The sequence below is a fragment of the Equus caballus genome, chromosome X, assembly GCF_041296265.1.
Source record: "Equus caballus isolate H_3958 breed thoroughbred chromosome X, TB-T2T, whole genome shotgun sequence".
Taxonomy (NCBI): Eukaryota; Metazoa; Chordata; class Mammalia; order Perissodactyla; family Equidae; genus Equus; species Equus caballus.
In genome coordinates this window covers 42,907,850-42,928,642 of record NC_091715.1, presented here as the reverse complement: position 1 = coordinate 42,928,642, position 20,793 = coordinate 42,907,850, and the positions used below count along the sequence as shown (strand labels likewise).

Sequence of the window (20,793 nt, the reverse complement as noted above, 5' to 3'; positions counted from 1 at the left end):
GAGCTTCTTCTCCCTTCTCTTGAGACACGAGGTAGGTAAAAGTTTACAGTGATCCCAGTTTGGGTACCTTTGTGTAAGGGTGTATGCAGCACGGGTGTGGCCTCACAGTGGGATTTATTTGGGAAGGACGGAGGAAAGCAAGCATGATGAGAGTTTGTGAGAGCGCAACACTGGTTTTCCAATGGTCAACAGCAGCCCTAGGACAGTTAACACAGCCTAACCAGAGGCTGATCGACCAGCGTACTCGTGAGGCTTAATTCAGAGAGTGGCGATCAAGGAAAAGGTATTGTCGGACAAATCCTTTTTATCCTCAGTTCCTTCTCTTTTGAGTGGTGGGGGAGTGAGGACAACCTGCTTAATGTCAGACCAGTTTAAGAACCGGAAACTGGCTTCATGGTACCCAAGGTTGGCGCACGAACCCCTGAGGAAACGGCAGGTGTGAGGAGCCACCGGCATTCAGCAGGCCTTAACCAGTCCTCCTATTGACGGTCATTTTGGTGGCGGGTAGAACCGCTTTTGCATCACCGTGGGTCCTAACGATGCAGAAGAGCACTGCCATCCTGATCCACACCCACAGAGGGAGAGCAGACGCTGTAAGACCAAGTTAGACATAGCTCACCAAGGGCCGAATGAGGAAGAAGCGTCTCCATCTCCCTGGGAGCCCTTGGACAAGTCAGCATTATCTCCCGATGGAATGAGGGAAAGAGGCTCCTAACTAATTTCTTGATGTTTCTATTCTTGCTCCTCCACCGTGCTCTCCACGTTTTTCCAGAAAATCCTTTTTAAAAAATGACCATAAAAACCATTAGGACAGACCCTTGCTTGGAAAGCTTGAATGGCTTCTTACTGCCTTAGATGGGACAAACAGTTGTCCCTGGGGAAACACATCGGTAAAACATCGTGAAGGAACGCCATGCATTACCTGTGCATAGTCACGTAGATAGATCTCAGATGCATGGATAGCAAGGTAGATACATTTAAAAGAACAGTTCTCAGTGAAAAAATTTTGAATTTAAGAAAAATTGAAGTGCCATCATGCTTCCAGCCATAGCGGATTAACAGGAACCCGATTTACGCACCCACCTAAACATCTATAAATCAAAACAGTTATAAAGCTTTACGTCATGGCACCACAGGCCACACCGGGACAGCGATCCCCGAGAGAAGGAAAACTAAGAAGATGAGCCCTCTGATTGCCCAATTCCTCCAACTTCTTGCCTGGACAGAGTTTACAGGCTGCAGCACGGGGAGACCGAACGCAAACAGAGCCCAATGGACAACTTGACTGTAGGAGACAGAGTTGAGAATTCCAGAGGCCAACGTGACTAGGATTCGCTGGGCGTAATGGAGGGCGAGAGCTGCACAGCTTTCCCATCTGGGTGCAGTGTCAGAAAGGGAGAGTGGTGGTAGTTGACTCCCATTTTCTAGACTGAGTAGTTGTGTGGGGAATGGTGCCAATTACTAAGATTGGGAAGACGGGGTGTTTTAGAAATGAGAGAGATGGCGGGATGGGGTGTGAGTGTGCGGGAGGGGTGGCTGTACCAAGTGACCGGTCCTAGACAAGCTCACCTTGAGGAGCCCTTGAGACATCCAAGTGGAGAAGTCATGTAGGCGAGTGAATGTATGGGTTTGGACCTCAAAGGTGAAGTTCAAAGTGTAGATTTTGGAGTTCTTAGCATATTAGCACATACAGTTATACAGAATATAGAGAGGCTGATAAAAAACAAAGATGATAAAAGTTCTCACCATAAGAAAAAAAATTGTAATTATGAGCGGTGATGGATGTTAACTAGACTTATGGCGGTGATCATTTCGCAACATATACAGATATTGAATCATTATGTTGTACACCCCCCAGAAAAATACAATGTTTTATGTCAACTAGACCTCAATTAAAAAAAAAAGAAAGAGAAAGAAAAAATAAAATAAAATAAAATAAAAACGAATATCAAAGTCCACTACGGTTTTCGTAAAAAGCACAGGTTCAATTTGAGATGGGACTATAGCATTATCTATGACCCTACAGTGGTTTCTCAAGGCTTTCGTTTCTCGGGTCTGGTCACCTCCCACAGAAACGTGTTATACGGAAAAGGCTGAAGAGACCCAGGCAGCTGACAGGGGAGGTTGCTATGCAACAGCTGAGGAAAGCCATCCAGCCAGGCAGAGTTGATATTGGTCACTGGAGAGTAAAAGCCGTGGTCCTAGCAGGAAGCTTCCATTCATACACAGGAGTCCTGGAGAGGCTGGACATAAAAACGAGTTTAAAAGTCCACAGTGGTTTTTGGACAAAGCACAGGTTTAATTCGAGATGGGGACATAGCATTTTCTGCCTCCAAAGCAGTTTCTCCAGTCATTCTAGAAGCACAGCAGCACGTGTTGGGGAGGACCCCAGTAAGTGTTCCTTGTGCCTCCCATTTTGCATGCTTGAGAAACCAGGCTCAGAGATGGCCGGTGATCTGAGTGGCCTCACAAAGCTAGCGGCAGACTGGCCCAGCACTCCATCCCTGGAATTCTGAAGTCCGGCCCAGCTTCTCTCCGCAAGACGACAGCTGCCCCAGGCCCCAGCCCTGGGAGGAAACCCGGGAAAACATTTACTCTCTGAATCAGGGCTTGCCATGGCTCAGGCACACAAGTGCCTGATTGTCCTGGCTGCTCCAGCGGGCACCAGGAAGGCCCCAGGGGCAGCGTGTTTGTGCCACTCACGGCAAAGAGGCCCGACAGTTGGAGCAGGGGGCGGGCCCCCGAGGAGCGATCCCCACACCTGGATGGACCCAGGGAGGGTAGGCGGGGGGCCGGCGGCCTCCACCTGTGTCCTCCTGGATGCAGAGCATGAGGTTAGGTCTCAGAGAGCGTAAACCTTGCTCCTTTGCGGCAGATGTTGAGGTGGGGGAGGTCTGTCGCTCAAACTGCAGAGGGGAAGGTGCCTCAGTGCCCAGGCCAGCATTAGTGGAACCTGGGTTTTGGAGTCGGGAAGACCCAGGCCCAAATTCTGCATTTTCTGTTTACTGGCTCTGTGGCTCTGTCTAGTTCACGCGGTGTGCCCGTGCCTCAGCCTGCTAATCTGTAAAATGGGGATGCTGACATCCACCTCCCGGGGCTGCTGCGAGAGGAAGATAAGCCCCAGCACAGATCACGCCACGCTGTACAAGCTGCACGAAGAGTACCTGGGGAAGCAGATGTTCCCAGCCTGTCCAGGGGCCATAGAGATGGCTAGTGGAGGGGAACACAAAGGGAACTGGCATCCTCTAACCATTTCCGTTTCCCTTGTTGCAGCTAGAGACCCAGCTAGAAACCACTGTATTTGTGACCTGGGGGTCACGCTGGGGAAGCAGGGCATAGTGGATTCCAGACCACGCTGGAGGAGCTTAGGGGGAAGGGGGAGGCCGGGGCTGAGAAGCATTGTGCAAAAGTGGGGGATCGAGGGTAGATGGCGGGGTGGGTCGAAGTGCACCACAGAGTGTGAGCGCGGGCGCCTGCGGTCAGAGTGCCAGGGGGGCGGGGCGGTGAGGTGAGGGGAATCTGGCGGGAAGAAGAAAACGCCCCCCCACCGCGCCCACCCACTCGCGGAATCGCATGCGCACTGGGGACCTGGTGGAAAGGGCTTTTGTTGGGAAAGCGGGCGGGCTGGAGGGGTCCGCGCATGCGCAGGCTGCCCAGCCGCGGGGGGTGCGCGGAGAGAAGGGGCGGGGTGGTCGGAGCTGCTGTGCTGGCAGCAGTAGGCGAGGGCGAGGCTGCGGGGTTCCTGGTGCTGAGGACGGACGCCATTGGAGCCCCGGGGAAGGTAAGGGTCCAGCCCCAGACCGGACCTGGAGAGGGCGAGTGGAACCCTGCACGCTGTGCCTTCCCCACCCCCCGCCCCCGGAGCTGAACAAAGCCCAAGCGCTCAGAACCTGAACCCCGTTAGACCCACGGGCTAGATAGGAGCCCCCTGGCCCCCGCCACCAGACCCAGGCTCCCCGATCCGAGCCCTGCTTACACCAGGGCCCACGTTCCGAACCCTTAACAGACCCGTGCGCTCCGTGCTGAGCTTCCTTAGAGCGGAGGCCCCACCCCCACCCCAACCACTCCTAGATCACGCCAACCGAGCTGACCACTTTGCCCCCTTCCTGGAGTTGCAATCCTGGGATTTGAGACCTCCAGCGCTCCAACGCAAGCCTCACCTAGTCCGAGGCCCCCACCCCATCCACCCCTGGCGCTCCTGTGTGAGCCCAGCCTGGACCCGAATCCCCCGAATCCCCCGCACCTGGACCTAGCCAGAGGGTCCCTGGGATTCGGCCTCCCACAGCTTCCTGCGGTCCCCTGTTGTCTGAGCCCTCTCATCTCATCTGCTCCCCCTTCATCCTGGCCCCCTGCTCCTGCCTTTAAATTCAGGCCCTTTGTTTCTCTCTCTCTCAATGCATCCCCTTTGGGACTCTTCAGACCCAAGCCCGCCAGTCGACCCCCTTTTCGAATGTAGCCGCTGGGATGGAGAGCCTGCCCATTCTAAACTCCCCTTTCAGTGCGAGGTCTCCGACGACGACCTCCTCTCTCCCTCTCTTAGGGCTCTGTCCCTGACAGAATCTACCCCAACAGACCAGCCTGCCCGCCTTGTACTGCCTGGTAACCTAATGATTGCTGCCCCCCCACCCCCGGGAGATCCCGCCTCCCACTGGATCCCGGCCCCTCCCCCTGAAGAGGCCTCACCGCCCCCCCCCCCCCAGGCTGAGCTCTCTTCTCCTTGGGACCCCCAGCATGGCTGAGGGAAGCTACCGCATGGAATCGGAAAGCTACAACGTTGAAGACATGGATGAGGGTAGTGATGAAGTCGGGGAGGAAGAGATGGTTGAAGGCAACGACTATGAAGAATTTGGTGCTTTTGGAGGCTACGGCACCCTCACCAGCTTTGATATCCGAATCCTCAGAGCCTTTGGGAGCTTGGGTCCAGGCCTTCGCATCTTGTCGGTGAGGCCCCTTGTTGGCCACCTGCTGCTGGCCCTGGGCCTTCTCCCCTGGGCAGGGGAACTGGGCGGCGGGGGCGGAGGGGCGCATGCCTCAAGGGAGAGGATGAAAGGGAGGGTTGAGTGGGGAAGAACGGCCCAGCTTCCCCAAACCTTTTCTCTCCTGCTTGGAGAAAGGGGGTTTGGGAGGGTCTGGGGCGTGGTCGGGGCCGGCTGCCCAGAGGAGGAGGCTGGCCGGCAGGCGCAGGGAAGCACGGCGGGAGTGTGTCGAGTTGTCTGCCTTCCCCTCCCCTTTTCTCTGGCCTTGCAGAATGAGCCCTGGGAACTGGAAAACCCTATGCTGGCCCGGACTCTGATAGAGGCATTTCAGCTGGATCCGGAAACACTTGCCAATGAGGCAGCCGCCCGTGCAGCCAACGTAGCCCGCGCCGCCGCCTCCAACCGTGCCGCTCGGGCTGCTGCCGCCGCTGCCCGTGCCACCTACAATCAGGTGGTCGCTAGCCACCTGGTGGCCACAGACCAGGCTTCAGGAGAAGATACCCGGCCCATGACGTGCCCGGCCGAGGCTCAGAGAGCCACCACTGAGACAACCCTTGCTTCTCCGCACAGCTCCCAGATGCTGCTCAACAGTGAGATGGCCGCCCCCAAGGCTCCAGCAACCTCCACACAGCCCCAGACAGCTTCTCAGGCCCAGGAGGCTGCTACCGAGGGCCCTAGTACCGCCTGTGCTTTCTCTCAGGCTCCAGGTGCCAGTGAGATGGAGGCCACCCGGCCCAAGACAGCCTTCCTGGGTCAGAACGATGTCTTTGATTTCACCCAGCCGGCAGGTGTCAGTGGCATGGCCTTCCCACGTCCCAAGAGACCCGCCCCGGCCCAGGAGGCTGCCACAGAGGGCCCCAGTGCTGCCTCCGGGGTGCCCCAGGCTGCATCTGCAAGGGAGGGGGCAGCCACCCGGCCCAAGACGACCAAGTCTGGGAAGGCTCTCGCCAAGACTCGGTGGGTGGAGCCTCAGAATGTTGTGGCAGCACCTGCTGCCAAGGCCAAGATGGCCACGAGCATCCCTGAGCCTGAGGGTGCAGCTGCCCCTGCTCAGCACAGTGCTGAGCCCTGGGCCAGGATGGGAGGCAAGAGGACAAAGAAGGTGAGAACTCCCCGCTGGCTCCGACCCGCCTTGCTCTTCTTTTTCCTCTTCCCTCTCCTCTCCTCTGTCTTTCCTTCCCCTCCCCTCCCCTCCCCTCCCCTCCGCTTGTCCACCTCTCTCTGGCACAAGTGTGCTAGCATGTTTCCACTCCACGTAGTCCCTGCCCTCAGGCCTGGAGGGAGAAGAGGTTGGCTTAGTGCCTGGCATTTAGTAAGCACTCAGCACATGTCATCCGCCGTTCACACTACTCTCACTTGCAAGGCCCTGCTCTAGTTAAGATGTGTGCCGGGTGCTTTTGCACGGTGAGCCTGGTAGCCGTGGGTCTGTCCTCTCTCTAATGCTACAGTCCAAGCACCTGGATGACGAATATGAGAGCAGCGAGGAGGAAAGAGAGCCTCCTGCGGTCCCACCGACCTGGAGAGCATCGCAGCCCCCATTGGCGGTGCGGGCTCAGATGGCCCCTCGGCCCCCGATGGCCCTGAGGTCCCAGGTACCCTCAAGGCACGTACTGTGCCTGCCACCCCGCAACGTGACCCTTCTGCAAGAGAGGGTAAGAAGTCTGCCCTTCCCCCGTCTCCTCCCCTCCCTTGCGGGCCAGTTCTCTGAGGTCACCTATGCCTTGATCTCCCCGTGTGCTGCTCCTTCTTCAGGCAAATAAGTTGGTGAAATATCTGATGATTAAAGACTACAAGAAGATCCCCATCAAGCGCTCAGGTGGGCAACCTGTGCCCCCTCCCTGAGCTCTGCCCTCCCCCGACCCCACCCTCTGGGCCTCCCATCAGGTGCCCCCACCCATCAGACCGTGGCCGATCACTGCCTTTGCACAGTACCACAGTACGGGGTCCTGCCTGTGCTCCCCTCAGCAGGGCTGACCGAGGGGCTGCAGCTCTGTGGCCCCCGCTCAGCCCGGGTGCTTTCCCCACCTCTCCCCTCCTGCAGACATGCTGAAGGACGTCATCCGAGAATACGACGAACATTTCCCTGAGATCATTGAGCGAGCAACATACACCCTGGAAAAGGTGGGCGCAGAGACGGGGGGCGGCTCTGTGGAACACGAGTGGCAGGGAAGCCTTGCACCCTGCAGCCCGTCGAGGCCCGGTTTCAGGACTGCCTGCTCTGGAAGCCTTTCGTAACCTCTCCACCTGGGAGCTTCCACTGTGTACCTCCTTCCCTCGTGCTCTCTCAGTATGTCCGTTGCCTCGTGAAGTGAGTCCTGGCGCCTCGGCCGGTGCCAGAGGTCCCACAGGGCAGTTCCTCTGCGTCCTCTCTTCTTCCACCCTCCCCCACGACTTGGGGTTCCCTGCTGAGGAAAAGTTCTAACGGGGAATTGAGTGACTGCGTGCAGGACACCCAGCGTGGATTTTTCATCTCACGTTCTGTTTTCTCCCCCGTGTAGAAGTTTGGGATCCACCTGAAGGAAATTGACAAGGAGGAACACCTGTACATCCTTGTCTGCACACGGGATTCTTCAGCTCGCCTCCTGGGAAAGTGAGAAAGGGCAGGAGGGCGTGGCCTTCCCCGGTGGTGTCTCGCCCCTCCTCTCTGAGAAACGGGAAAACGGCTTGAGGGCCTAGCACCGACCCCACTCACAGTTAGGGGTGCCGAGCGATTAAGGGACGAAAGGGGTAGAAACGTGGCACGAGGCCTTGCTGCGATCAGGGTTTCACCCCCGTTCTCCCCTCCGCCCCGCAGTCTTCCTAGGAAAGCAGGCTTCTTGTTGCTTGCCTCTTCTTGCTAAGTGCTTGGCCATGGCTTGGCAGAGAGGTCCTGGGGGGAGCTTCCTGTTGAGTTGTGCTCCCGATGCACAAAGGGCAGGGTAGGTCTGGATGTGCCTCTGGACACATGGTTGCCAAGGGTTTGCTCCCTGCCTAGCCCCATCCTTGGCAGAACCCTGGGAGGTGGTGTTAGTATCCACATGAGATGGTTGGAGTGACTCCACCTCCGGCGGAGGGGTGCACTGTCTGGATCAGGTAGCAAACCGTGCACAGAGTGGGAAGAAGTGCCCTGTGGCCGTGCGCTCTGGGAGAGGCTAGTTGGGTGAGCTATCTGTAGTCCCTCGGGTAAACGGCTGCCTGACAGGATCCCTCTTTCTACACCTTTAGGACCAAGGACACTCCCCGCCTGAGTCTCCTCTTGGTGATTCTGGGAGTCATCTTCATGAATGGCAACCGTGCCAGCGAGGGTGAGTGGCTGGCTCTCCAGCTGGGGGCTTGCCCACAGTCTCACCTTTCTGTCCTAAATTCTTGTACCTCATCTCCCCTCACAGCTGTCCTCTGGGAAGCACTACGCAAGATGGGACTGCGCCCTGGGTACGAGTGGGCTCTCTCGGCTCCCACCCCTCAGTATTGTCCTTGGGCACAAGAGGAGGCCCCAGGATTGCAACTGCCTGGTGGTCTGGCGCGGGGCAGCCACGTCCTGGATTTGGTAGAGGGCAAAGGGTCTCACCAGGGTGCTTGTGGAAACGGTCCTGAACTCTCAGCCACCTCTCTGTTCCATGTCCCCTCTCTGTCCCCAGATGAGAGCTAAGAGAAACCATCCGAATTAGGGGCTCCATCAAACCCCTACCTAGGCCATCACTGATGAGCAGGCATCTGGCCCCTGCTGCATGCCCAGGCCTCCATGGGGATGCCCCATAGGCTGTGAAGCTCTCAACCCTGCTAGGGAGTACTCCTGCCCAAATCCGGGCACCGCCACCGTCGCTAGTCATGCATTCTTTTCCTTGCCCTCAGGGTGAGGCACCCATTCCTTGGCGATCTGCGGAAGCTCATCACAGATGACTTCGTGAAGCAGAAGTGAGTATTGACTGAGTGAACTTTCTCTCACACTCGTGCATTGCTCATGTGCTGGGCTGGCTGAGGAAGCCCTTGCCCATCCCATATCTAACACTAGAGGGATGAGGGTCTGTGGTGTGAGTGTGGGTTGGCGGTATTGTGAGTGTTGGGGGGAGTAGAATTTCGGGGAGTCTTGGGGAAAGGGAGCACACGTTGACTGAGCACGCGGTGTGGGCTATGTTGTAGCCACCGTCTCGTCCGGCACCTGCCCTGTAGGCTGTGTGAGAATTTCCCCTGCTTTTTTACATCTCAGGAACCCGGGGCTCAGATAGTGGAAGCCTGAGCATGGCCCTGGCTGGTAAGGGGCCCACTCTCTGGTCCCTGGAGGACGCGTGTGCACTCACACGGGTGCACCAGCGCATGTGTATGCACACATGCACGCGTGCGTGCGCGCGCGCACGCACACACACGGTCGGGAGTAGGCACGGAGAACGCTGCTCTTGGATGACTGTGTCTTCCCTTCACAGTCGTTGTCTATGGTGGACTGTCCCAGGACTCAGCCAGGCCATGGCCAAGACCCTGTGGTGGGGTGTGCTCAGAGCAGGGGACCTGAAGAAACAGCTCCTCTGTTTACAACACACCCAACAGGCATCTGGGTTCATTGTGACAAGGGGCACAAAACTTGTGGCCTTCCTATGAGCAAATACCCTACACGGGGGCCCCCCTGCACCTCCACGTGGCCGCTGGGCAGGACCAATGGCCTAAGGCTGTGAAGGCCTCAATATTGGAGGCAGAAACCCTGAGGGGGGAGGCGAGCATGGGAGTGGGGCATGGGCTGGAGGGCCGGAGCAGTCCCCCTGCAGGAGCTGAGCTGCAGCGCCGGGCTGGGAAGGGGCCACCTGGGAGCCAGTAGTGCAAGAACAGGTCTGCCTGGCCGGAAGCCAAAGTTTATTTTCCTCTTGCACTAAGGTACCTGGAATACAAGAAGATCCCCAATAGCAGCCCACCTGAGTATGAATTCCTGTGGGGCCTGCGAGCCCGGCACGAGACCAGCAAGATGAGGGTGCTGAGATTCATCGCCCAGGTGACGGAGAGGCTCTGTTCAGGGCCGGGCACTGGGGTTGGCACTTCCCAGACCTTGTTTGTTTCTTGGTCACGACCTTCTTAGGCCGTTTGTCCAGTGAGGATACTGAAGCTCAGAAAGGTTGTCTAAGTCACTTACACAAGTTCACAGACGTAGTATGTGTGAGGGATGGGGCGAAATCCCAGGTCTGGCCCAGAATGATAGGAGCCCGATTCCAGGCCTCTTGATTTTTGTCATGATTACGCAAAGCCTTGCACGGGAGGGTCTGTGGCAGGAAGCAGGTGCTCAGTGAACGTAGGGTGGCTGTTAGGATGGTTGCTGTTATTCCATCGCAGAATCAGAACCGAGACCCCCGGGAGTGGAAGGCTCATTTCTTGGAGGCTGTGGATGATGCTTTCAAGACGATGGATGTGGATATGGCCGAGGAGCACGCCAGGGCCCAGATGAGGGCCCAGATGAACATCGGAGATGAAGCTCTGATTGGACGATGGAGCTGGGACGACATACAGGTGGAGCTCCTGACCTGGGATGAGGACGGAGATTTTGGAGACGCCTGGGCCAGGATCCCCTTTGCTTTCTGGGCCAGATACCATCAGTACATTCTGAATAGCAACCGTGCCAACAGGAGAGCCACTTGGAGAGCTGGCGTCAGCAGTGGCACCAACGGTGGGGCCAGCACCAGCATCCTAGATGGCCCTAGCACCAGCTCCACCATCCGGACCAGAAATGCCGCCAGAACGAGTGCCAACTTCTTCTCCTGGATCCAGTAAGCTTGCCGGTCGATACATGAGACTCTGAAGGAGGGGCTGTGAGAAGACAGGGCAAGGCCTGGGGTCGGGTGGCGGAACGAGGAGAGTGTGGAGAGACACTTGTTTTGATCCTTACAGCCCTCTCTGTTTCACGTGTGTGTATATTTCTGTTTTCCCCTCTGTGTCTTCTGTCGACAGGCAACGCTGATGAGCTGCCGCCGTCACTCACCGAGCCAGAGTGCCTCCTCAGATCCCTCCTTAACGTAGCACTCTAGGCGCCTTCTACCTGCCCATCGAAGATGGCATGCCAGATGAAGCTCTCTTTGCCCTTCCCGCCTTCATTGTGTGCTTTTGTCGTGCTTTCATGTTTTTGGTATCAGTGTTACATTAAAGTTGCAAAATGAATTGGGGCGTTTTCTCCTTTACCTGTGCAGGAATTGATCTGAGTGGCACGTGGTCGGGCTCCCAGGATTGGTTTGCCCAGAAGGCAGACAGGTGCGGGCAGGGTGCTGGCAGATGTGGCAGTGCCAGCTGAGTGTGCGGACCATTCCGGTCCACACAGTTCCGTGATTTCCTGTACCGTGCTGCCCCAGTTAGACGCCAACGGGGGCTGCAGGAGAAGGGATGGCATGGAGGACTGTGGGTTGGTGCCGCTGTCCCTCCCACCAAGGGACAGGGTCCACAGACACCCACCAGGGCCCAACTCTTCTGCCTCATCTTTGGAACCGCCACCCCAGAACCCTTCCCTCATCATCAACAATTGCAGGGCCTCATCCCCGAGATGCAGTCTTAAGGACGATGAGGTAGGCCTCACAGTGACATTCTCACCCTTCCAGCGGGTAGAAGGAGGAGCTGTTCCTGCTGCGAGAGTAGATTTTATGAAACCAAAGCTGCGGGCCGACCCCGACAGCCCATTGCCTGTGACTGACCCGAAGCCCGTTGGGACCTCTAGAGCTCTTCTTCATTGGAAGCAGGGCTCCCCAGTGAGGCCGAGGCCAGGCCTTGGTCCTGGGTCTTCAAGGGCTGGGTGATTCCTGTGGCGGGGGGGGGGGGGGTGGCGGGCGGCGGGGGCTGGGACTGCACTTCCTCCAGTGAGCGACACCGAGGGCAGGGACACTTTGGACCCCTGGGATGGGCTCAGCAGGCAGGGACAGTGTCCAGAGCTTTCTCGGATCCCCTGGTGATGTCCACAGCTTGGGAGGACAAGGCCTCAGGTTCAGATGAGAGAGAGTAGCCGGAGGGCCCCTGTCCGCCCTTGCCTCTTTTGTCCAAGAAGAGGCTCTCCTCCCTCAGTCAGACCTGGATCGCGACCCAGACCCAGCTGTGTAATTTGCCAGCCCCAGTGGAAAATGAAACCACGGGTCCCCTTGCTCCAAAATTACTGAGAATTCCAGAAGAGCAACAGCAGAGCATTGCAGCGTGTGTGCAGTCCTGAGCGGAGTCCTGTGGGACCCTGCATGGGGCGCACCCCCTGGAAGCTGGCTCTGTACGGACGCCTCTCCTACAGATAGGCTTCAGGTGGGTTTCTGCCCTGTTGGCCGGTGCCGTGGTTTCTGCCTCCCTGGCTGCTGGGTCCATGCTTGGCGACATGGACATCCGTGATTCTGACAGAAATTGTGTCTCCTTCCCTGGGATGTGGGAAGAATGAAGCATGCCTGGGTCCCCAGTCCTGGGGTGATGAATGATACGTGCCGTTTCTGGCACCCTCGTCCTGGGAACCTCCCTGGCCCCTGTTGTGCACCCAGTAGGCACATGCCTTTTCATCGATGAAGGTGGCAGCACTCACCATAAGCCACAGGTGTGAGTTTGAGCACTGTGTGCAGAGGGCACTTGAGAGATGGCAGCTCATCTGGAAAGGAGGAGAAAGCAGCCTTGAGAGACAGGGTGCTGGGGAGGGCACCACCTCCCCAGGCCTCCAGGCTTGCAGCACTCTCCCCGCCCATCTCTCCTTCCCCATGGTCTTCCTCACCAGGGGCCCACTCCCCCGCACTCTGCAGTGGGCAGTGCTGAGAGCAAGGTGGGCAGGGAGGAAGAGAGCAGAGGGGCGGCCTTGGGAGCAGGGAGGGAGGAGGGCCCTGGGGAATGCAGGCAGACTGTGGGTGCCCCAGGGGGTTAGTCTGGTCACCTAGGAGGCGGCCTTCCTCCTCACTCACAGGGCAGACGTGACACCGAGGCAGGCCTCCCTCCCGCCCCCAGCCTCGGGCCTTCCACAGGCTCCCCGACCACAAAGGCCCACACTGCGTCTCAGCAAGTGTTTTTCGAGAACCTACTATGCGCCAGGGCCCTTGGATGAGGTGTGCATGCACCTTGCAGCTCCCACAGCTTTCTCCCCAGCCCAGGCCTGCGCTCTCTGACTCCTCTCACGCTTGTTGATGGACAAGCATTCCTCGATTCACTTGTTTCCAGTTATTGACTATTATGCATAAGGTGGTTCTAAATATTCACGTACAATTTCTTGTACCGGCCTAGTTGTTGTTAGCCAGACAGCTCTGGGGTGAGTGGCACCCTCTCAGAGGCCTGTACCATGGGTAAGGACACTGAGGCTCCAAGACCCTTGTTGTAAGCCACACAACCAGAAAGTGGCTGCGCTGGTCCTTGAGCCCAGGACCCTTTGAGGTCAAACGTGTGCTCTGCCCACTGCAGACAGCTGCCACTGCCTTCGAGGGCCTCACGGTGTCGTGGGGGCGACACACCCACCTCTCACCCCTCTCTGCAGAAGCCCACCCTCCTGCCCACGCAGTCTGCCCCTACAGCTCCTCATCTCCCTTCATTGAGCCAGAACCCCACCCCTCACGGCTTCGCTGCCCCTGAGGCTTATCCTAGGCTTTTAGGACCTGCCACCACTCTCCCAGGCTCCTGAGACATCAGGTTTGGCGATATCCTGGGCATCCCTCCTGCTCCTCCTCCTCGTCTTTGTCATCATCGTGGTCAGGTCCTGGGCCTGGCGCTCTTCGTGCACCGTCTCCTTCCGTCCTCACTGATACTCTGCAGGGGTTACTGCTGCTCACTGCACACGTGTTGGAACACTCAGAGAAGGGAAGCGACTCGCCTGAGGTCTCTGGCCCAGCTCTGCCACCACCTGGACAAGTGACCTAGGCCCCGCCTTTTACTCTCTGGCCCTCAGTGCTCCCATCTCTCGCAGCACAGGATTGGACTAGATGTACTCGGAGGGGGCCCCAGCTCTGAGGCCCTGTGGGTCTGTATTCTTAGTCACATCATCTCTCTGGGCCTCAGTTTCCTCACCCGAGTAACAGGAGTAGGAGCAAATGCCCAGCCCTGCCTGGCCCTGTTCCCCGGGCAGCTGTGAGCAGCTGGAGTGGCCTGTGCATGAAAGCGGGTAAGACGTGGGTAAAGCAGTATGCAAACGGGAGGTGCATGTGCCCCCCACGCAGCCCAGGTGTGTCTGAGAGGGGAGGGCCTCTGAAATGCACCTGAGATCAGCGCCTCTCACTGCCCCTCTGAGTCCCATGACCTTGGGGAGGTCGCTTCACCTCTGAGAGCCTCCATTCCCTCATCTGCTCAGTTGGGGTTACAGGGCCCACCTCGCAGTTTCAAGAAAGACAGCATCGCGCAGTGGAGACGCGGACGGTATCAGAAATGCAGCGAGGACCCCAGTCCAACCCCCAGCACCTTTTCGCAGCGAGGAGACTCAGGACCAGGCAGAGGGAATGACTTGTCCAATGTGAAGGTCTCGAGTTCCCTGGGTCCCAAATCTGGATGAGTCCATGTTACAAGTGCTCTTTTTTCTTTTTTGAAACCAGCATTGTACAACAGATCCAAGTCTGCAGGACATTGTCCCCTTCACATATGACTTCGCACTGTCCTCACACACCCTCACAGTCTCCCGGAGACGCCAATGCTTCAGCGTCCACATCAGAAAGGGACTCTCGCACCTCAAGGTGACACAGCAGTCCCTTGCCAGGCCGCCTGTCCTAGTATGTGGTTCAGCAAATGCAGGCCATTTTATTTTGAAATAGTTGACATATCCACGGGTACAAAGTTCAAGAAATGAAACAGGGTGTACACACTCAACGACCACACGAAGGATGAAAATTAAAAAGACCGTGAGTGCTAAGAGGTGCTGAGGATGTGGAGCAGAGGATCTCCCCCACGCTGTCCGTGGAAGGCTCAGTTTGTATGAGGCCTTTAAAACACATTAGGGATTAGAGCATGTTGATACTTTGTGCAGCCCCGAGGGAGGAAATATCAGAGACAAGGTCTAGGCCAACGTGAGCCTTCTGAAAGCAGAGAGGAAAGAAGCGGGAAGATGTAGCTCTACGACAAGGAGGCCATTGCTTTTAGCCAGGAAGCCGACACAACTGAGAGCCAGATAATCACGTGCCTGTGAGACGGCAGCAGCTACAAATCATGCTCTAGCCTGCTTCTGAAGCTGCCTAGGAAGCTATGGGGTCCCGGCAACCGGAGTAGGGACGCAGGGAAGGAGTCCTAGGATCGGGCCACCCTCGTGAATCTCCTCCTCTTGCTTCCTTCCCTCAACATGAAAAAGGAGCATGAGGCACAAGTTTGGGATGCAGTGGGGGCAAGGGCAAGGGCAAAGGCAGGGGCAAGAACCAATGCAGAAGGATATTCCCAGGAGATGGAGTCCACCCTTAGCTGTCATTGCCAATTCCCATCCTGAAGCTCGCTTTGTTCATCTGTGTGAGGCGGGGGTGTGGAGGAGACGAGAGGCTGGCTAGAGCCTCCTGCTTGGTGCCCACAAGTAGAATCCTTGCATGACTGATGAAGCTCTGAACGTTTTCACGATCAGAAGTCTACGTTTTGGGTATTGCTTATTAGCAAACTGAGTTCCTCCAAGTTAAACTAATAGCCAAGGTTTCTCCTTATCAGCTTCACTGAGGTTTAATTTTCAAACCAAAACAATGTGCTCACTTTAAGTGTACAGTTCCGTGGGCTTGGACAAATGCTACCATGCACGTAGCTACCACCCCAATCAAGAAAGGGAATATTTTCATCAGCTAAGAAAGTTCCCTTGCGCCCCTTCCCACTGAATCCCTACCGTCCACATCCAGCCTTAGGCAACCACTGGTCTTTCTATATCGCTATAGTTTAGAATTCTCTTTCCTCGAGTCTATTACACACATAAATATGCGGTATGTAATCTTTCCTGTCTGTCTCCTCTTTTCCCTATTTGAATGTTTCGGAAATTCATCCATGCCACGGCAGGAATCAGTAGACTGAACTAAAATTTTTTCTATTCACAGACAACCTGATGGCCCCTATTGAAATCACACAGATATACAAAAGTCTCCTATCCTAGAACTAATAACTGAATTTATCTAGAGTGCCGGATACAAGATTAAGACACAAAATCAATCATATTTCCATATACTAGCAAAGAAGAGTCGGAAAATGAAATTTAAGAGAGGAATGCCACTCGCCACTCAAAAAGAAGTGCAATTCTTAGCTGTGAATCCAACAAATGATGCACTCTATTTGCATGCTGAAAACAGCAAAACACTGAAGAAGGAAATAAAAGAAGACCCAAACAAATGGAGCAATGTACTATGGTCATGGATTGGAACAGGAACGCAATCAGGAACGTAAAACTTTTAGAAGGAAACAATGGAAAATCTTCGACCTGGGGTTTGGCAAAGATCTTTTAGGCGTGGCACCAAAAACCCCTTTTTCCCCTGTGAAAGATACTGTTAAGGGTTTGAACAGACAAATTCCAAGCTGGGAGAATGTATCTGCACATTACATATCCAACAAAGGTCTTGTCTTGTATCCAGAAGATGTAAAGAACTGTCAAAACTCAACAGTAAGAAAACACCGGAAAAAAAGTTTGAACAGATACTTCAACACAAAGGATATATAGGTGGCAACTGAGCACTTGAACAAGAGGTTAACCTTGCCGGCTCTCAGGCAAATGCACATTAAAGCTAAGGCAAGATAATAGCATTCCTGTATTGAAATTGCTAAAACTAAAGAAAAAGAAAAAGAAACAAGCAGGCAAGCCAACAAAAAACCACCTGACAATACCAAATGGGGTTGAGGAGGATGGGCAGCAACTGGATTTACCACATGTTGCTGGAGGGAAGGAAAAGTGGTACAGCCACTATGGAAAAACAGTTTTATTGCTTCTTAGGAAGTTAAACATACACTTAGCCACATGACCCAGCAATCTCACCCTGAAACATTTCCCTTAGAGAAGTGTAATCTTGAGTTCACACCAAAACCTATACATGAATGTTTATAGCAGCTCCGTTCTTAATCACCAAAAACTTGAAACAACCCCAAAGTCCTTCAACAAAGTGCACTATTTCCATACAATTGAATACTATTCAATGGTAGAAAGGAATGGCCTAGCGATGGAGCCAACAACTTGGATGAAACTCAAAAGCATAAATTATGCTTAGTGATAGAAGGCAGTCTCAGAAGGTTACATCTTAAATGCTTCTGCTTATATGACCTTCTTGAAAAGGCAAAACTAACATGACTGAGAGCAGATTGCTGGTGCCATGGTTAGGTGTGGAGAGAGAGTGTGACTGCAAAGGGACAGCACTGGGGACTTCTTGGGGGTGATGGAAACCTTCCGAATACTGATTGCAGTGGTGGTTACAAGAATCTAGACAGGTGTTAAAATTCCTAGAACTGGATGTCCAAAAGAAGTCTATGTCACCGAATATTAATTTAAAAATAAAATTAAGGAAATAATGGTGAAATAGTTTTCTCCATCAAACAAAAAATGTATTAGAATTGTACACCAGTGGCCTGCACTATGGAAAATATGGAATGCATTTCTTTAAGGTGAAGGAAAACCATTCCAAATCTAAACCCAGATCAATGCAAAGGAATGAATAGCTATAGAAATGGTATATATGGGTCGGAGAGGTCGGGGGGGAAGTGGTTGTTTTTTTTTTTTTAAACTACTTTCTTTAAAAGCTAATTGAGTGTTTTCAACACCAATACCAGTGCATTGTAGGGGATATAATATATGTATAAACAAAATGTATGGAAACGCATGATGGATGGGAGTGTAGAAATAAAGGCATACTATGTAAGTTTTTTACCATGTACATGAAGTAGAATCTTATTATTTTGAAGGTGAAATGCCTAAATTTAAATATGTATAATATAATCTCTACAAGAACCACTTAAATAGAAAACAAAAGGAATAGGTAACAAACCAATAGGTAGATCAAAAATGGAATACTGAAAAATATATCAGTAATGCATAAGATGGCAAGGGAATTGGGTGAAAGAAAGAATGAGAAAACAAACGAAGGAAACAAGGAAATAGAAAAGGAAGGAAAGAACTGGTCTACACGAAAGAAGATGATGGATTTGACGCCAATCACATTTATACTTAAACTAAATGTAAATATTCTGAACTCCCCAAATAAAAGGCAGAGATTTCTAGGCAGGATAGCTGTGAGACACTACAATATGCTGTTGAATAGAAACTCACTTTAATATACAGACAGACAGGGGCCGGCCCCGTGGCCGAGTGGTTAAGTTCGCGCGCTCTGCTTCGGTGGCCCAGGGTTTCTCCGGTTCGGATCCTGGGCGTGGACATGGCACCACTTGTCAAGCCATGCTGAGGCGGCATCCCACATGTCACAACTACAAGGACCCACATCCAAAAATACGCAACTCTATACGAGGGGAGGGGCTTTGGGAGAAAAAGGAAAAATAAAATCTTGAAAGAAAACAGAGAGACAGAGATAGGTTAAATGTAAAAGGATTGAAAATGGTATACCGTGTGAACATGAATTGTGAGTAAAAAGAGAAGGTATAACAACGGATAAGGCAGATTTTAGGACCAGGAGCATTACTGGTGACAGACAGGGATGTTTAATAATGATAAAAGTGTCAGTTAATCAGGAAAGCGTAACAGTCTTCAGTGCACCGGACAACAGAAGCTTAAATTACAAAAATTGAAAACCGACAGAACTTAAAAGAGATATAGGCAAATCTATTTAATAGTTGGAAATTTCAAAAATTCTGCCTGAGGTTTTGATACGGCAAATAGATAGGAGGTCAATAATTATACGAGGGACTTTAACAAGACTATCAACTAATTTGACCTGATTATACTACATTCCTCCGCCCAGTAGCAGTAGAATACACATTCTCTGCAAAGGCCCATGGGACAAGCGCCAAGGACGATGCTATCATGGGTTATAAAACAATACTCCACCAACGAAGAAGGATCAAAGTCATGTAGAGGATGTTCTCTGGGCACAATGGAAGTAAACAAGAACTCATAACAAGAAACTTCTGGAGAATCCACAAAACTTTGAAATTAAACGTCAGACTTCAAAATAACACACAGTCAAATAGGAGGCGCTAGGGAAATTTGAAAGCATTTTGAACTAAAGGAAAATGTAAACACAACATGTCAATTTTTGTGTGATTCAGTCAAAAGAGAGGAGTTTTCAGCTTTACGTGTTCATATTAGGAAAGAAGAAAAGTCTCACGTCAATGAACCACAAAACTAAGATGCTATCAAAAGAAATAAAAAGCCGAGAAGAAGTAGAAAAAAGGAAAGAATAAGGATATCAATGAAATAGAAAACAAACAATAGAGAAAATGCGATGAAGCCAGCTGGCTGGTTCATTTGAAAAATTAATACAATCGATAAAACTCTATGCAGACTAACCAAGAAAAAGCAGGTAAGACACAAATGACCAGTATCCGGAATAGCAGTGGGGACATGACTTTCGGGTGCACAAACGCTAAAACGGTGATCAGGGAATACTATCAACAACTGTATTACCAAAAAACTGCACAACCTAGAAAAAAATGGGCAAATTCTTTGAAAGACACAACCATCAAAGCTCGCTCAAGAAAATAGAGAATACTTGAATAGCCTTATACCTATTAAAGAAACAGAATTTACAGCCCAAAACCTTCACACAAAGGAAACTCCAGGCACACTTGGCCGCACTGGTGTGTTCTACAAAATATTTCAGGAAGAATTAGCGCCAAATTTGTACAACTCTGTCGGAAAAATGAAGAGGAAGGAATGCTTCCCAATTCGTTCTGTGAAGCTATTATCCTTAAACCAAAACCAGACAAAGGCATTACAAGAAAATATAACTGCAAACCAATATCCTTCCAGAGCACAGACAAAAATTCTAAACAAAATGTTGGCAAGTCGAAAGCAACAATATATAAAAGACATTCTTTATGACCAAATGGAGTTTCTCTCGAAACGGAAGTTCTCTTGGACGTTTGAAAATCAACACATGAAATCAGACATATTGATAGACCTCAAAAGAGAACCATACCTCCGTCTAAATAGATGCGTGTCATAGGCAGCACAACGGCACCCAAGTGTATCCACACATTAATAATCCACGTAAACTGTGAGTATTTTACCTTACAGGCAGAAAGTACTTTTGGCAGATGTGATTAAGTTGAGGATCTTGAGGTGTGGAGATTATCCTGGATTATCTGGGTGGACCAAGGTAATCACAAAGGTCCTTCTAAGGCGGAGGCAGGAAAATGAGCGTGAGGAGGAGATGTATGACAGAAGCAGAGGTCAGAGAGGAGAGAGGTTGGAAGATGCTGTGCTGCTGGCTTTGAACATGGAGAAACGGGCACTAGCCGAGGAATGGAGGCCGCGTCTAGAACAATGGAAAGGCAAGGAACAGATTCTCCCCTGGCGGCCTCAGAGGAGCATTGCTCTGTAGACACACTGATTTTGGCCTTGTAAGACCCGTTTCGGACTTCTAACCCCCAGAACTTTACGATAACAAACCTGTGTTGTTTAAAGCCACTAAAGTATGTGGCAATGTGTTATGGCTGCAGTAGGATACTAATATAATTTAGGAAAAGCATGTACCAAAATTTAACACCCATTCAGATTAAAAACTCTCTGGAAACCAGGAATAGGAGACACTTCCTCAACCTGCCAAAGGTCATCGAAAACACACTTCATAGTTAAAAACTGAGAGCTGTCCCCCTAAGATCGCTCACCACTCCTAATCTGCACCAGACTGGCAGTCCTACCTAGTGCATTGAGGCAGGGTTTAAAAATGTTCAAAAAGGGCGTGCACGGTGGAAAGGAAGAAGTAAATTGTCTTTATCCACAGATGATATGGTCATCTACACAGAAAACCCTAAAGAATCTTTGAAAAGAATT

At 52.7% G+C, this 20,793-nt stretch overlaps 1 protein-coding gene and 1 non-coding gene across 6 annotated transcripts; both read left to right on the top strand.

Annotated features, from left to right (window-relative positions):
- The first annotated feature begins 3,260 nt into the window (after positions 1–3,260).
- On the top strand, positions 3,261–11,087 carry LOC111771450 (melanoma-associated antigen D4). Of its 5 annotated transcripts, none has more exons than XM_023633329.2 (14): positions 3,596–3,781; positions 4,541–4,599; positions 4,731–4,941; positions 5,248–6,078; positions 6,425–6,628; positions 6,729–6,792; positions 7,018–7,097; positions 7,475–7,566; positions 8,181–8,260; positions 8,345–8,387; positions 8,808–8,870; positions 9,819–9,933; positions 10,269–10,699; positions 10,881–11,087. In XM_023633329.2, exons 1-14 carry the CDS (start codon positions 3,641–3,643, stop codon positions 10,888–10,890), a joined length of 2,424 nt encoding a protein of 807 aa, XP_023489097.1. In that variant the 5' UTR covers positions 3,596–3,640; the 3' UTR covers positions 10,891–11,087. The 5 variants fall into 5 exon arrangements, with proteins under 5 accessions (XP_023489100.1, XP_023489099.1, XP_023489097.1 ...); XM_070258479.1 differs by having other exon boundaries at positions 3,665–3,781; positions 4,420–4,599; XM_023633332.2 differs by lacking the exon at positions 4,541–4,599 and having other exon boundaries at positions 3,261–3,781.
- Positions 9,436–9,565, top strand: LOC111771838 (small nucleolar RNA SNORA11). Its single transcript, XR_002805746.1, has one exon. It is a non-coding gene; the product is annotated as a small nucleolar RNA SNORA11 (small nucleolar RNA).
- Positions 11,088–20,793: the final 9,706 nt, after the last annotated feature.

Coding starts and splice junctions, on each gene's coding strand:
- LOC111771450 (XM_023633329.2), top strand. CDS start 3,641: ATGCGCAGGCTGCCCAGCCGCGGGGGGTGCGCGGAGAGAAGGGGCGGG. Junction 7,098..7,474: donor CAACATACACCCTGGAAAAG/GTGGGCGCAGAG, acceptor TCCCCCGTGTAG/AAGTTTGGGATCCACCTGAA. Junction 8,871..9,818: donor GATGACTTCGTGAAGCAGAA/GTGAGTATTGAC, acceptor TCTTGCACTAAG/GTACCTGGAATACAAGAAGA.